This window comes from Tursiops truncatus, chromosome 2 (assembly GCF_011762595.2).
Source record: "Tursiops truncatus isolate mTurTru1 chromosome 2, mTurTru1.mat.Y, whole genome shotgun sequence".
Lineage (NCBI taxonomy): Eukaryota > Metazoa > Chordata > Mammalia > Artiodactyla > Delphinidae > Tursiops > Tursiops truncatus.
Window position 1 is genome coordinate 3,307,596 of NC_047035.1, and position 16,668 is coordinate 3,324,263.

A 16,668-nucleotide genomic window follows, 5' to 3' on the forward strand; every position below is an offset into this window, starting at 1 on the left:
CCCCACTGAAGGACATTTGTATAGCAAAGAATAACCTGCACATATGGCAATTTTCACATGTATAAATATACTTGCAGGATAAATTCCCACTGGAATAGCTGGTTCAGGAGGTACATACATTTATAATTTTTTACAGATATCGCCAAATTACCTCCCATACAGGATGTAACAATTTATATTCCCACCAGCAGTGTAAGTATGAGTGCTCATTTCCCCATAGGAAGGTAGGTGCTATTGCCGGTTACCCACCAAGAACAGGATCAGAGAGGTCCGCAAGCTCGCCTGTGGTCCCTCCCGCTCGCCACTCACTCATGTTTCGCTCATTCCTCCTTCCATCCTTTACTGAATGTACACTACACGCCAGGCACTGACAGCGCCAACAGACAGACATCCCTTCCTGAGTGGAACTGATGTTCAAGTGGGATGAAAAGGTAGTGAAATTGACAGGATCTGACGGTAAGGAGTGCTGTACTGTGAGCAAAACCCAACCAGGGAAAGAAGACAAAGGGCAGGAGGATTAGAGTGATTCCAGTCTCAAGGAGGAAGGCCTAGAAAGGCCTCTATCTCTGGGATGAGGGCGCGCTGAGCAAAGAGGTAAAGGGGCAGCAGAAGAAGCGGGCTGGGAGGAAGCAGGTCAGAGCATCCTCACAGAGGGGACAATGGTGGGGGCGCTGATGGGGGAGCAAACCAAGCGCTCTTCATCCTAGAGACACGGAAGGCGCTGGTGCAAGGGGGATGGAGCGGGTAAGATGACACCCGGCACAGGCCCGTCAGCCCCAAAGTGGGGCTGGCGCCTTCTGTGCCACTGACAAACGTCAATAAACCAGGGCGCCCCCCCCCTGCAGACCCCGGGCAGTGGGAGGCACAACTTCAGGGCTAGCTCGGAGTCACTGAAGTAAACTGCCCTGGGCTATCACTTGGTTTGGGTTTAGCAAAAAAGTTAGAGAACAGAAATTAAAAAACAAATACCTAGAACATCTTATTCAATAAATATAAAGAATGCAACCCACTTTCTGCACCATAAGGGTATATTTTTGTTCCAGAAAATGTCTAATAAAAAAAGTAAGGCATCTTGGTCAGTTCTCAGAGCTAACTAACAGGATTTCCCCGCCGGGCTTGACTTCTCCAGTGTCAGTGGGGCCGTGATCTGGATGATGCGTTTGAGTATGTTGAAAAAACACCCTTGGCAAAAGCCCAGGTCCCCTGAGGAGCTCCCGAGTACAGGTGGGGCCGGGCCTGTGCTGGGGGCGGGCGGCCAGATCAAGGCTCAGCACAGTGCAGTTGGGTCTGCGGATGTGCACGGTAACCGTTTTGGCTGGAGCACCTGAGCAGGGGCAGGAAATTAGGTCTGGAATCGCTAGCTGGGACTCAAGGACATGCAGTACCAGGCTAAGGGGTCTGGGCTGTGACCTTGAATCCCTGTGCTGACCAATCCCACAGCCCCAAGCACTTGAAAGTGACTGGTCCAAAGTGAGACATGCTGTGAGTGTAAATTACACACTAGATCCTGAAGACTTGAAAAATTATGGAAAGTATCTCATTCATAATTTTATATTGATTATATGTTGAAATAATGTTTGGATGTATTAGATAAAGTAATACATTTTTTTTTTGGCTGCATTGGGTCCTCGTTGCTGCGCGTGGGCTCTGTCTAGTTGCGGCGAGCGGGGGCTACTCTTTGTTGCGGTGCGCGGGCTTCTCATTGTGGTGGCTTCTCTTGCTGCGGAGCATCGGCTCTAGGCACGCGGGCTTCAGCAGTTACAGCGCATAGGCTCAGTAGTTGCGGCGCATGGGCTTCAGGAGTTGTGGCATGAGGGCTCAGTAGTTGTGGCGCTCGGGCTTAGTTACTCTGCGGCATGTGGGATCTTCCTGGACGAGGGATTGAACCCATGTCCCCTGCACTGGCAGGCGGATTCTTAACCACTGCGCCACCAGGGAAGTCCCAAGATAAAGTATCTTAACTTCACCTATTTTTAAATTGATGTAATGTGGCTATTAGACATTTTAAATTGAATTTGTGGCTCACAATATATTTCTGCTGGCTGTACTGCTGCAGACAGTAGGGGCACTGAAGATTTCTGAAAAGGGAAGCACCAGAATGAAGTGAAGTCTCCCGTCAGCAGGTACAGAATGGTGCGGGTGAAGAGAGACCGGTTAGGAAGCTGTGACAATTGTCCGTGGATAAAAAGGTCTTAAACTTGACCAGCGGTGGTGTGGCAGGATGGACTGTTTAACAGTGGGCTAGGCTGGATGTATTAGGAGGTGGGGTGGGGGTGAAGGAGGCGTGTGAACAGACTCCTAGGTTTTGAGCCTGAGTGACTGGGAAGGGGGGTGACAGAACAGAGAGGAGGGGTGACCATGCTGGGGAGAAGTTCAAGTGTCCTCATCGAGCAGGCAGCTGATGAGAATGACTGTGGAAGATGAGGAAATGGGCTGTGAACTTATAAGAGCCAGATCTGTGACATCCTGAGCTCTCCAAGGCAGAAGGTGTACAAGGAAGAGGAGGAGAGTGTGCAACTTTGGGAAAAGACTACTTATAGGGAGCAGGACAAAAGTCAGGAAAGCAGAAGGAAAGCCGAGAAAACCAGCCAGAAGTCCCATGAGGAGAGGAAGGAACTGACACTGAGTGAATGTCGGACAGGCCAGGGGCTCTGCTCCCTGCATCACGATTCCCTCCATCCCGTCACAGGGTCTCTGGGGGCGGCTCTGTGCTACAGGCCAGGAGGGGAGGCAGTGAGGGAGCTGGGCGGGGGTCCAGGAGAAGAAAGCCCCTTGCTCCGAGGCTGAGGTGAGGCCGCCCTGGCAGGAAGGGCAAGGAGAGGAGAGCGGGGCAGGTCTCAGGGAAAGACAGGCGCTCAGGTCATCTGGCAGGACCACTGAGCTTTCCATTAAGGAGGGAAATTCCACAACGCTCAAAGGCCTACTTTTAAAATCACTTCCATAAAAACCAAAACCAAAATCTGGGTATTACTATGCCAGGTCTGTACGTCAAGCCACCTACCCAGGAAGCGGGCTCCCACACCCACTTCTCTCCCTGGTAATCACCCATGGCTCCCACATTCCCCCTTCTGAATGCAGAAGACACTGCCTCATTTCTAACATCAATCCAGTCAAAGTCCAACAAACACCAAAACTACCGTCCTTAATGGCATTCACAAACAAGACTTCCTAACTATACTAAACTAGTCTAGAGGAAGCAAGAATAAAAACAAATCCCTAACCACGTTAAAGCACCGCGGCTACAATGAAGCTTTCCAAGGCACATACTTTTTAATTTTCTTTTTTTCACTGCTATCAACATGATAAGCAGGAAAAAATTCTTGGGGGGTTGCTGGGTATGCATTTTACAATGCAGATATTAATTTATAACAGAAGTACTAAAAACAAACAATTCCAAAACCACAGCAGCTGCTGGAAAAGCCGTAATGTAGCCACAAAGTAATGTAGCCACAAGCAAAAACGGTGACTAAGGGCTTTGATTCTGTAAAGGCATTTAAAGACAGCTGCTTCTTCCCTCAGGAAGTTATTAGGAAAAGGTATTTCAAAGCCCTGTGAAAGAGGATCAGATGTCATTTTTATCCATGTCAAAACTTTAAGGAGAAAAAAAAAAAAAAAAAAAAAACTTTAAGGAGTAGATCATTAAGTGCTCATTTCCTTCCTTTGATTAAAAAAAGCAACAACAAAAACAAAACTAACAAGATGCCCAGAGCCACTTTCTCGTTAGAGGACTAGACAGAATATTGCGAAGCTGGGCCTCCTCTCCTCCCCACTCCTGGGGGCGCTGCGTGTAGAGGGAGCCTGCAGCCTGGGATGAAAGAGCAGACACAGCCTCAGGCAGCAGCAGGGACAGGCGTCCACGAGGAGCCTACAGCCTACCCAGTGCGCTGCCCTGGCCTCACAACCTGCGAGAGAGGAGAAAGTCAAGAACAGGGGGGCTCATTACACGCCAGGGATGAAGAAGCCGAAATGACAAGTTCTTCTTAGATTTTACATCCACCCAATAACCAAACATACTTAAAAATCCTTTGAAGTTACTGTTCTCTGGATACAACCCAGATATAATCAGAATTTTTACAAAGGCAAACAAGGCTGAGTTCATTCCCACACAGAAACTGCCCCTTTATGACTTTCTCCCCAGTACATCGTAACCGTTAGTGATGAAAAGTGGACCCCTCACCCCTTCCGGGCGCTGACCAGGGTACCTCTCCCTCCCTGGTGACCCTTACCATGAAGGTAGGCTCCACGGTCTGGGAGCTCATCAGATGTGCCGTTAGATACCATCAAGGGCATAAAACATACAGAACACTACACACAGAGACCTCAAGTCTACTCTAAGGCTTGAGAGAAAGCAGTGTCTCAGGGGATCTAGGCTATCATTCCCCAAGGGACGCTAGCAAGGACCAGCCTTCCTCCGGGGCTGAACTGGTGCAGCAGCCAGGGTCTCAGTATGACTGGGACGGCCCGGGGAGCAGGGCTTGCCTCTGCTATCTGACATGAACTGGATGGACTGAGGGCCAGACCAGGAGGTGAAGGTTGCCAGCAGCTCTAATGGAAGGTGTGAATCTGACAGTTCTGCCTCATTAAAAACATAAAAAATTACAAAGACAATAAAGTTAACAGTGAGCAATGGGATTTCTAGGTGATGTTTTCCCATCTTCTTTGTACTTCTCTATGTCCCAATTTTTTCTATAAACAAGTATTTTAAGTTTTTTAATCAATGGGGGGAAAAAATCACCTTTTAAGATACACTCTATTCCCAGATAGAAATTTTCACCTATCTTTGGTCTAGTGTGGATTTCTGGAACTTACAATTTCTTTTCCATTCACCTACCCACCTATCCATCCATCCAAACATTTACTATACTTTCATGCACCAGACACCTCCAGAAAGGAGCAAAGGTCAGAGTAATCAATAGTGGAGTGTGTGCACGCACACGTGCATGTGTGTAATGGGAGGCTGAGGAGCTCTCTGGTGAGTAAGACAGACAGACGCCAAACAGTCATGATAAACAGTCCCCATCGTCTGCCTTACTCATGTTGCTTCTCTGTCTGGGTTGCCCTGCTCTTACCTTCTTGTCCTGGAAAATCATTTGTGCTTCTCCTTCAAAACTGCTGGTATCTCACCTCCCAAGAAGCCTTTCCTCCAACCTCTAGTGAAAGAAACCCTCTGAGTTTCCCCTCCACCTGGAACTTTTCTCCCCAGGGCTTGCTCTCCAGGCCCTCTGCTAACATCTCATCCTCACCACACCTCCAGGCGGGGACCGCTCTTATCCACTTTCTGGCTGAGGAGAAGAGATGAAGTAAAGACCCACATCCTGCAGGCAGTAAGTGGCAGAAGGGTGTCTGAGCTCTAGGCATTCGGGTTCAAGGGTCTATGTTCTTAGCCACTGGGCTGTGAGTCTGTAAATTTCATGGTAATACACTGACGGTTGTAAGTGCTCCTTTGCGGGCCATGAGCAGATGACCAGAATCTTGGAGTATAAACAGGGCTCAGCCCCAGACACGTCTAGGACTTAGCAAAGACTCGTCTTTGCTCTACTGTGCCTTCTCCACAGGCCTGCCGTCTAATCTCAGGGACATGATTACTATTTATATGCTGACAGCCCCCAACATTCACCTCCAGTTTTGTGCTCCTATCCAGGTATGCAACCACCTACTGGCCTCTCGAGCTTAACAAGCACAGAACGGACTCTGTTCCCAGCACCTGCTCCTTCCCCGCCTTCCCCAGTGCAGTAAGTGGGCCACAATCTCAAGATCTGTTCCCTCGTCTCTCCAGTTCCGTCTCCAAGAAGCAGCCAGGGTTATTTTCAAAAACATCGATCTGACCACCTCTTGCTCCCGTCTGTGAGCTCCCACAGCTCGAAGAAGCAAACCCGGGTCAGGTCCTGAGTGGCAGGGCCTCCAGACTCATGCCCTCTCACTTCACAACGCCCTCCCAGGTCCACCGTCCTCTCTCAGGTCTCTTGGCCCCAAGCTCTTCCCTCCAGGGGCCTTCACCGGCTCTCCCTCTGCAGGGGCGCTCTACCTCCAGCTCCTTACCTGGGGGCCTCCTCAGGCTCAGCTCAGCTCAAAGCACTTCACTTCCTCCAAGAGACGGACGCTCCCCACGTCCCCGTAAAGCAGGCCTCCACGTCTGTCTCTCCTTCAGGCCCTCTATCTCCTCTGACATCACAACAAGTCACCACCATCTGCCGTAATTGTGTGTATGTGTGTGTGTGGTGCTGTTCACACTTCTCTCCCCTCTCTCTGGAGGGGAAACACAGGGCAGCTGTTATCTGCCGCTGCAGACCCAGTGCCGGGCACGTGGTAGGCTATCAAGGTCCGTCAAATGGATGAGGAAATGGCCACAACCCTAGTTCAAGTCCTCAGCTCTCACCTGGACAGTTACTAGAGCCTCCTCACTGGTCTTGCTACCTTCATTCTCTCTTTCTTCATTCCAATCCACCTTCCACAAGTGCTGACAAGAGTTCTAAAAAAATACATTTGATCCTGTCACTCCCTTGATTAAATAAAAGCCCAAAGGTCCCCCACAGCATCCAGTGTCAGATCCAAATCTCCCAGCATGTGATCAAAGGGCTTTTACAATCTGGTTCCAGCTCATCTGTCTGGCTTTAACTTCTGCCACTCCAAGACCCACATGCTGTGGTGTGGCCACCCTTGGCCTCCACATGCTAAGCTGTTTTCTCCAGCTTTGAAGGCCTTTCTCATCCTCCTCCAACTCCTATGCATCTTTCAAACCCAGGTCAAATGTCACCTTCTGGAAGCTTTCTCGAACTGTCCCCACTGAACTTAACTTTTGTTTTTATTTTATGATATCTGATACATACTGAGGAATGCAATTAATACATTATTCCTTGGTACTTTGTTCATAACACTGGGATAACACACGTTCCAGTATCCTTTTGGTCCATCTCACTAAACTGTGAGCTCCTGGGGAGGCAAGAGCCCATCTGGCAACCACACACGGTGGGGCTTACAATCTATGACCAATAAGAGCTCATGGAATTAATTTCTGGATCCAGCTCTATCATCGAATTGTTACCTGATGTGGACAATTCACTTACCTTCTCTTTGACTATTTCCTCATCTGCGCACAATGGAGACAGCAACCCACCCTCCCAAGCCGAGGAAAGAGACAAAACACTTTGAAACCTCCACGTCCCATACCAATGCAAAGCACAGCCTACGACAGCTTCGACCACCATCCCTGGCACTCTCTGAGAAACAAACCCCTGATGACCCTTTCTCTTAGACATCCTGAGCAAAATCTGATGAGAATGTTACCCATACAAGCCGAAGAATGTCCTTACTGCGAAGGGCAATCAATGTCTGCCTCAAGTTGTAAATGCCAAGTTGGTATTAAGCCATACACAATCCTAGAACCTTGAACAGCCATTTTTCAAATAAAATGTAAAAAGAGTAGGAGGTAACTCATGCTTCACTCATTAAGAGTGAGGAGCTGCTCTCCAGCCCGTGACTCCCAGCTGTCCCATTCCTGTAAGGAATGGGTCTAGCTGATGCGTCCGAGTGCTCTCAGGGCCCTGTGGTCTCTGCTGCACCCTCCCCCAGCGATGACACACAAACCCTTCTTGTTCTCTAAGTGGCATTCTGTGCCATCCTCAGCCGATCAGCCTCCCGACCTTGTTTACCAACAGCCCTTTACATGGCTCCAATCCCTTCCCCCTCAAAAACACGTCCCCTACCTAAACACAAATAAAACCCCACAGTGACGCCAAATTCACAATTTCTATTAAGAATGCAGAGCAGTCTAGTTTTGTGCCCTCACTCTCCCCACCACTACCCCCCAAAAAGATCATCCAGCTACTTAGAAGTCACTCCGTCAAATGATGTTAATAAAATGTTTAGGTAAATAGAATAATTTTCTGCTTAAGATTTTTTTTTTTTAACAGAAAATGGGTTTAAATACTTCTGTCAATCCAGACGGCAAGTTTTGTTTCCAGTCAACCCAGATGAAACTAGAAGAAGAGATGGCATGGTTCAAAGGATTTCACCAAATCCACTGGCAATGCCAACCAGGAGCACCGTGGCTGGAGACTGGATATGCATGGACAGCATATGCCACGGGGACTGCAAAAAGAGTCAGAATTTTAACTGCAATTTGTGGAGTATTCTTCCCCAAGCAAAATTATTTCTTAAAAATCAGAATTTATAATGCACTTCTGTTCCAAGTTAATGACTTTAAAACCATGCAACAATCAAAACCACTCGCCCTTCCTGAGAGGAATCCACGTGACCCAGCCCCTGTCACACCAGGGCTGAGGCCACAAGCAGACTGCAACCCAGGGCTTCTAACTCAGCAAGACTGCCTCATCTTTTCCATTTACTAGGAAAGTCATACAGACACAGAGGAGGAAGTACGTCAAATATGTAATGGCAATACTTGGGGCTGAAAAGCCACTTCAATCGCTTATAAAAATACAATCTGTTTGGCAACTTACACCTACTATGTTTAATGGTTGACATGTTCCTGAATGGACAGCTCAGATATCTCAGGCTCCTGCCAGAATGAAACTGAAGACACTAGAAACCCCAGCACATGCTACAACACTGGCAAAAGCTATGTCATAGGATCCAATTTTAAGTGCCAGGATTTCTAACCATGTCAAAGGTGATTTAATAGCAAACACTTACAAGAGCAAGAGAACAAATTCTCAGTCAAACGCCTGTCAAACATACACACCAAATTTTAGCTACAACTTAAGCAACCTAAGGAAATATTATCAAGTTCTTTGATCTGCATGAAATTTTCTGGTGATGTGAATAAATTCTTTATTTTCTTATTTAAATTATAAATATCAAGCTACAAGTCTCATCCCTATCTCCATTATAAAAAAATTTTTAAAGCACCTGCTATAGACACCTGAGCACCTCCATAAAAAACGCACAGAACAGTTAGCCCAAAGGAAGAACAGGTAAAAGTCAACGAGGCAACGCACCACATTTAAACTTGGGTAATACTAGGTAGGACATCTGAGAATGGAAAACGGGCTTCGCTCACAGTGTAAAACAAGGCCCACTACCCTCGGTAAGAACGTATACATTCTTAAAGGGATTCTTAACAGCTAAGACAGGGTGCTACTTACTTCCTCATTAAATAGTTTGCTAGTTTCTTTTTTGATTGGGTCTATAAGCTGGACTTGGCCTGCGGAAAAGCCCACTAGGAGAGAGACACTTTCTGCTGTGGCTGTTAGGTGGTTGAAGTCATGACAAGTAGGCTGTGTTCCTTTGTATATCCTTTTATCTATTGGTTTACTCAAGTCAGCAGCCTGGAGGAGAAAGAGAAAAATACACACGGTAAACAGCACATTGAGATGAGAAATCTAAGTTACACTATTTTATACTCCATTATGATGTTCAATCTTAAAAATAAAAAGTATTAAAATATTTTTGCGGTTTTTAGAATTTTATAAAAGCACTTTCACATACCTCAGCCAATCTGATATTGTTTGACTACCCATAATATGTTTATAACTGTTACTCTCGTAACTTATTATTCTTCTTCAAGTATATTTAACAAAGACTCCTGGACTTCAGGAGGAAAAATCCTTGAGATACCAAATTCAGTATTTGCGAAATGCATTCCGAGCGCTTTCTAACAAAGTTAACTTTAACCACATAAAAGCTCGGCTTTCAAATACAGCTACAGCACCTAAATGCTCATCGGTGAGTTCACCTGCAGCCCAGTCATTCTCAAAGCGTGGTCCCCAGACCAGCGGTAGCAGCAGCAGCATCACCTGGAAACTCAAGAGATGCAAATTCTCAAGGCCCACACCACACCAAATGAATCAAACTACAGGGGGCAGGCAGGGTGGACCCAGCAAACTGTAGTTAAAACAGTCTTCCAGGTGATTCTGACACCTACCCAGGCTGAGAACCACTACTATGGCCAGCTGTACACAGGCAGTGACTCCTGTACTGGGTCACATTCTCTCTTCTGCATCAGCTTCCAAGTAACTCTCACTCGTCGAGCCCGTACCCCAAGTCTGGTACATGCATCATCTTTAATCCTTACAATGATCCTTCAAAATAGATAGTATTTCCCCCATTTTACAGATGAGAAAACAAGTTTAGGGAAGTTAAATAACTCAGCCGAGGTCACCATACCTACCTAGTAAGTGGAAGGACTGCATTTGGAACACAGGTCGGTTTTACCATAAAGGGGATGGGGAGGAAACACACCACACACACTCCAAATTCTGACTCCTGACTTGGGCTAAATGTGATTTTTCAAAGTGCCTCACCCCTTTTAAAGCAGGATCTTCTCTTCATGAGAAACCTTCTGTGCAATCCAAAATGCTGGGCTGTTATTGTTGAAATAAAGGAAACCCAACCCCTCCCACTGTCATTTGAAAATCACAGGTGGAGACAACTGAACACATCCTTTAAAACACCCACTTTGGCCCTGCGTGCAGTTCCTGGGTTCACAGCTCTGGTTCTCTACGGACCATCCCCAGGGTTAGGTTCTGAAGATTTTTTTCTTCCAAAGAGACCTGTGACACTGCACTGAGAATTCTAGATTTTTCAGATAACAAATACTGCATAAAAAAAGAGGACCTCAAGGGCTTCCCTGGTGGCGCAGTGGTTGAGAGTCCACCTGCCGATGCAGGGGACACGGGTTCGTGCCCCGGTCAGGGAAGGTACCACATGCCGTGGAGCGGCTGGGCCCGTGAGCCATGGCTGCTGAGCCTGCGCGTCCGGAGCCTGTGCTCCGCAACGGGAGAGGCCACAACAGTGAGAGGCCCGCGTACCGCAAAAAAAAAAAAAGAGGACCTCAAAATGACAGGCTCAAAATCTGAGCATTTGGCAGTCTGGACCTGAGTGGCACAAGTGACCCTGGGAGCCCTGGCAAAGGAATGAAGATTCATGCCATGTGGACACTCTCCCTGCCTCACCTCAGTTAAAATGGGGATGAGAATCCGTTCTACCAACCTCATGGTACTGTCTGGAGGATGAAATAAGAGAACATATACACGAAAGAGCCTTGAAAAGTGTAATATATAGTATGATGCAAAACAAAAGGAAGTCCTGACTTTGGAGCAAGGAGAAAAGGGACAGTGGGCAAGGAAGTGGGTGCTCAGCAGAAGTCGGATGCCAGAGACAGGAGCCCCTTCACTGCTGACAGTCTGCCTGGAGGGAAGCAGCTCCTGGGCTGGGCCCTAAGGGCAGGGAAAGAGAAGTCTAGGCTAAGGGAACAACACAGCAAACGATCTCAGTGCAAGGAAACAGCAGCAAAAGTAAAAATGCTCAAAATATAAGATAGAGTCAAAAATCAAATTTGAAATATGAACAACTAAATCATTATATGATCTCTATATCGGTGTATGTTAACTCGAGACTTTTTCTTTTTAGTTTGCTTAAGCAACTACCCCGTGGACTTCCCTGGTGGTGCAGTGGTTAAGAATCCACCTGCCAATGCAGGGGACACGGGTTCGAACCCTGGTCCAGGAAGATCCCACATGTGGCGCCACAACTACTGAGCCTGCGCTCTAGAGCCCGTGAGCCACAACTACTGAGCCTGTGTGCCACAAATACTGAAGCCCATGCACCTAGAGCCTGTGCTCCACAACAAGAGAAGCCACCGCTATGAGAAGCCCGCGCACTGCAACCAAGAGTAGCCCCCGCTCACCGCAACTAGAGAAAGACCACGCGCAGCAACAAAGACCCAACGCAGCCAAAAATAATAATAATAAATTTATATTAAAAAAAGAAACTACCCTGTGAAAGAATATACATAAAATTATGCACCAAAATATAAAAATCAATTCAAAGGCAAACCAAACATTAATAGAGAGAACAAATATAACTTAAACGAGCAAAAGAAATACAATGATTCTCAGAACAACAGAGAAAGTTTAAAGCACCAATTTTTCCAAGTATTGCTACTAGTTTTAAACTTATGGATCCCTTACAATAACAATGTTAGCCTCAGTTCTTGGTATATTTCTCTCACATTCCTGCCCCCTAATATGGAACTTTACTGAAAAGACGTCATTTGTCACAGATGTCATTGGATCACACAGGAACACACATCTAAAGTATTTTAAATGCCAACTGAAAGACAATTTTTACTCTTGAATCATGTATCTATTCCAAAAACGTCCTGTTACTAATTTGCTTAACAAAGTTTCTCCCTAGATCATTGCTCTCAAGGTGTACCAGACCATGAACAGTCTGCTAGCCTGCAGTCAAAATTAAGTACACACACACACACACACGCACACACGCACACACACGCACGCGCACACACGCACACACGCACACACGTGCGCACACACACGCACACACACACTAAGTACACAGATTGAGAACACACATTGAGAAACTTTTACGGCAATGTGACAGAGTGATTTTATACCTGTTGAATCCAATAATAAAAAATTCAAGTTTGCATTCTCCATGTCTTTTTCAGGTTTTCTAGTAATCCTTCTTTTATTTTACAAAAGTATCAGCCCAGATAGACTGGAAATTTTAAGAATTGGTCTTTCAGTACTGGTGGGAGAAACACTGTCCTAGAAGGCATAAAAGTAGACCTAGGCCCAAGGAACACAAAAATATCTCTTACTTAAGGTCACTGCTTCCCCCACAAACCCCCAATGGCCCTGATGGCACTACAAGAGCAGAACGTTAGCCAAGCAACATGCCACTTACACCCAGCAAGACCTACTGTGAGCCCTGTAGTGACTGCGAGGGGTGTACCCACAGGAAGTTATTCTTCCGAGAAGCCTGGGGACTCCCCCAGCGGTGCCTGGGCTTTTTGGAGCCCGACCCCAGGTGCAGGGAAAGGTGGGTCCACCAGTGCCTGCCTTCATTTCTAACAGCACCGTCACCTCCAGCTCATCTCGTCCTCTTTCCTCTTACAGCCAATCACCGAGTCCTGTCTCTTTTTCCATTGCTGTGCCGCTGTCTTCTTTCCTCTTCCTCCTCCTCCTATTTTCCTAGGAGGTGGGGTGGGGGTGTGCCACTGGGAATCCTGAACCCACCCCCCTTTCAGTAGCTGTAACAACGACCTGAGCCAGCCACTCCTTCCCCGTGGGGTCGTCAGCCCCCTGACAGATGGCTTCCCAGGTCAAGGCAGTCTGGTAGGAGGAGAAAGAGCCCAGACTTTGGAACCAGGCAGGCCTGGGTTCAAACCTCGCCTTCCCTCTTGGTAGCTAGGTGGCCTTGGCCAAGGTGCTTGTCACCTCTCCCAGAGCCGCAGAGAACAAAGTCCCCTAGCTCCACTGCAGGGTCACGGAAAGGCCCGCAGGTAATGGATATAAAGCACAGAGCACGCATCAGCACTCTAACGGGAGCTACCATTATTAATTTATCCCTGTCACATCCTACCTGGGGGCAAATGTCTCAGTGGCTTCCTAATTTCCATCACATCAGAATAGGACAACTCCCAAGCAGTCCTGCCCTTCGTGGCTGGGCCCCATCCGTCTCCCCAACAGCAACAGCAACAGCAACTTCTGTCCGCTGAACACTTTCTATGCACCAGGACGTTCACACTTACCATCTCGTTTAATCTCACAGTCCGCCCCTCAGAGTCGGCACTAATACCATCCATGTTTTACGGCTGAGGAACCTGGGAAGGAGTTAAGGGGTCGAGGGCCATGTCCCACCACTCCACCTTGTTCTACCGTCCCACCCGTCCTCGCCCCCAACCAGGTGTGTTGAGTCTGGTGCAGGCAGACGTCCTCTCTTCCTGGCTTCATTAAGTCGCCCCCTGGGTTGGGAGAGTCTCCTCTGCCCCTGTTCCCAGGAGTATTACCCATCAGTTCAAGTCCCGCCACCTCCAGCAAGCATTTTCCCAACTACCGTTTCCTGAGCTGGCCCCTTTATCACAATTCTCAAGTACTTAGTTCGTTGCACAAAATTTAGTATTTAATCACTTACGTGATCACAGTATTGTTTTATGTCTGTTATCATCAATTAGAATTACGACTAAAACTACAACAGAAACTTCCTTAAAAAGCAGAACGTCTTTATTAGGCAGTTACTATTGTTATTCCACAAAACTACTTCTGTTTCTCAGCTTTCTGGTAAATCCTGCATAGACAGGCTACAGATACTTTGGTATTTTTTTAGTGCTTTTGCATCCTAATTATTGCCAATTATCTAAATTCTTAAATGTGAATTTATAGCAGAACCAATTTATTTAAAAGTCTTACCAATTTTAAGAATTTTAAGAACTGGTAAGAATATCTGGTTATTCAGCCCCAACAGAGTATCCAGTTTGTCACAAATGCTCAATATCTGTTTAACAAATGAAACTGCGATTGTTCCAAACTTTTCAATTTTTCAATTAAATTTCATCATTATGCTCATTAGTTTCTGCATAAGGAGTTATGATTACAATTAATTTGTCAGTGTCTCATTCTCAACAGAAAAAATTTAAATGATGGTTTAAAAATTCCTACTACAGAAACAGAGCTGGTTAACCAAAATCCTGTCAATAAGTACGAACTTTAAAAAGTCATGTTTCTTTTTTCCTTGGACTTTTGATCCTTAAAATCCCTGGAATTCTCTTCATGACAATACTGTCAAGACATGAAGTCAGCTCGGTGGGTTTAGCATGGAATTAACGAACATTTATCACAAAGGTCTGCAAAAGAAACCAAGCTGCTGCAGCCCACACCTTCACCCCAGATCCCTGCCCGGCCCCAGGGAATGCTGGGGAGCCGACAGGAACATGGAGGAGGGACTGAACCAGCAGGGAATGGGCTCCCACAGGCGCCCTGTCACAGCCATTCCAGGAGCTCAGAGAAGGCACACGGTGGGCCCGGGCCGAGCCCTTGTCATGGGAACCTGCTTCTTGATACTCTTGAGTGCCCAGAAGCATTTGATGTGATGTGGAAAATAATCTCAGAAAGACCTCTTCTGAAAAATGTATGCCAGATGATGGTATGTGGGAAGCATGTAGGTACTAAAGGGGGGCTTTATTTTCCCTAAATGTCACATTCTCCCTCCCCTTTAGAGAATCACCTCAGAGAGAACCGTCTCACAGAACTTGCCAGAAGAGACTCCTTTTACTGGTCTAGCTAAAAGCTGCCCAATGTCCACCCAGACCAGAAGCTCACCCCGTCTACACCAGAAATCACTCTCTTCCCTCCGCAGCCCCTCTCCCGAGCTTTAAGCCTGTCGCCTTGGCTGGGTCCCCCGCCTGGCGCCCCCCATGCCAGCTCAGAGCCCTGCCAGCAGCCTGTCCTCCTCCAGGCCCCCTCCTGGCCTAGGGGCAGATTACGGGTTTAGCACCAGGCTCCTTCCACCCATTTCTACACACCTGCCGCTCTTCCCCCACACTTGCCAGATTAATCCTCATAGAGACTCAGGTCACTCTCCCACTCCAAGCCTCCTCGGCTCTGCCGGCCGTACCGACGGCTAAACTGCTTAGTTGGCATCCACAGGCCTTCCTCTTACAGGCCTCACCATCCCCTGCCCCTTCACACACACTACCCGCAAGGGCAGCACGTGTTCACACGCTGCCTGCGCCCTTTGCACCTTCCTGCCTTTCCTTACATTTCCCCCCTCACTTATAATACTCCCTTCCCCCTCCCCCCTCCATCACACAAATGCTGCTCACTGCAGCGCCAGTGTCATTTCCTCCTGATCTCACCCTGGGAGGCAGGCTTTCACTGGGCCTCCACTGAGTGCCTATCCCCATGTGCCACATTTATTAGCGGTAATATGTGAACTGTACTCCATATATTGTGAAAGGCCTTTCAGAAACAACAAAAAAGTCAGGAGGCTGCTCAGTCACTGACTGCCTGAATGGATTAGCCCAAAACAGCAGGAGCAGCTCCAGTGGCATCAAAGGTCTCCATTATGCCATTTGAAAATCAAAAGAGAACTGCTGTAGTGCTTTCTATTACCGTTCCTTTTGACCACAGCTCAGACAACCAAAACAGGAGCCAGAAGTGGACAGGGGATTACTTCCCAGTGCCCCAGAAGATCACCGAGTTGGAAAGAGGAGGAACACCTGGAGTCCTATCTCAAGACCTGGGATCCAAACCAAACCACATTATAAAGACTGTTCCACAGTTTTTCCTGGGGGAGACTTTTAACCTAGTCAGGCTTGGGGTTTCTAATGCCTGCGAGGGATTTGTCCACAGCCTGGGGCTGGACCACACCTAGCTGGTCATCCTGGGGAAACGCCTCCCGGTCACAAGAGTGAATGAAATGAGACTCAGACCACTCTGAGCTGTTATATTTGCTTTGTGAACAAAGATCAATGTACTATTTAATACAAATATTCTTCAGCACAGTGGAAAATAACCTGTGGCTGTCATGACCAAATTACCAAACAGTGATTTTCAAACATCTTCACTGCCCAGGTGAGCAGTTTAAAACTCAGGTAAGAGTCAGTTGTAAGGCACTGCACAGATGCTGATTCCACAGTCCAAGCCACCTGCCCTTGAAGTAGACACAAAACCAGGCTAATCTTGTGAAATAGCCCCATAACTCATCTTTCTCAGAGTTTCTTCAGTTCAATAGTTACATTCAAGATCTCTGCATAATTGGCATTAATGGTATTTAGAGTCTAACACATTAAAAAAAGAGATATCAGGGGTATTAGGAAGTCAGGTTTGGGATAACTTATCCCAGTAGGAAAAAAAAAGGTCACTCAACTGTACCATTCCAGCGTTTCAAAAAGGCCAGAAGCAT

At 47.1% G+C, this 16,668-nt stretch overlaps 1 protein-coding gene across 15 annotated transcripts in view; it reads right to left on the reverse strand.

Moving 5' to 3' along the window:
- The window catches only part of WDR20 (WD repeat domain 20), a 64,464-nt gene that overhangs the window by 15,102 nt on the left and 32,694 nt on the right, over positions 1-16,668 (reverse strand). For 8 of the 15 annotated variants that reach the window (XM_019952184.3, XM_019952189.3, XM_033850595.2 and 5 more), the window contains exon 2: positions 9,105-9,287. The exons of 2 other annotated variants lie outside the window; for them this stretch is intronic. In XM_019952184.3, the coding sequence (XP_019807743.1) occupies positions 9,105-9,287 (183 nt within the window). 5 more of the 15 variants (XM_004328052.4, XM_019952147.3, XM_019952167.3 and 2 more) reach the window with 3 other exon arrangements.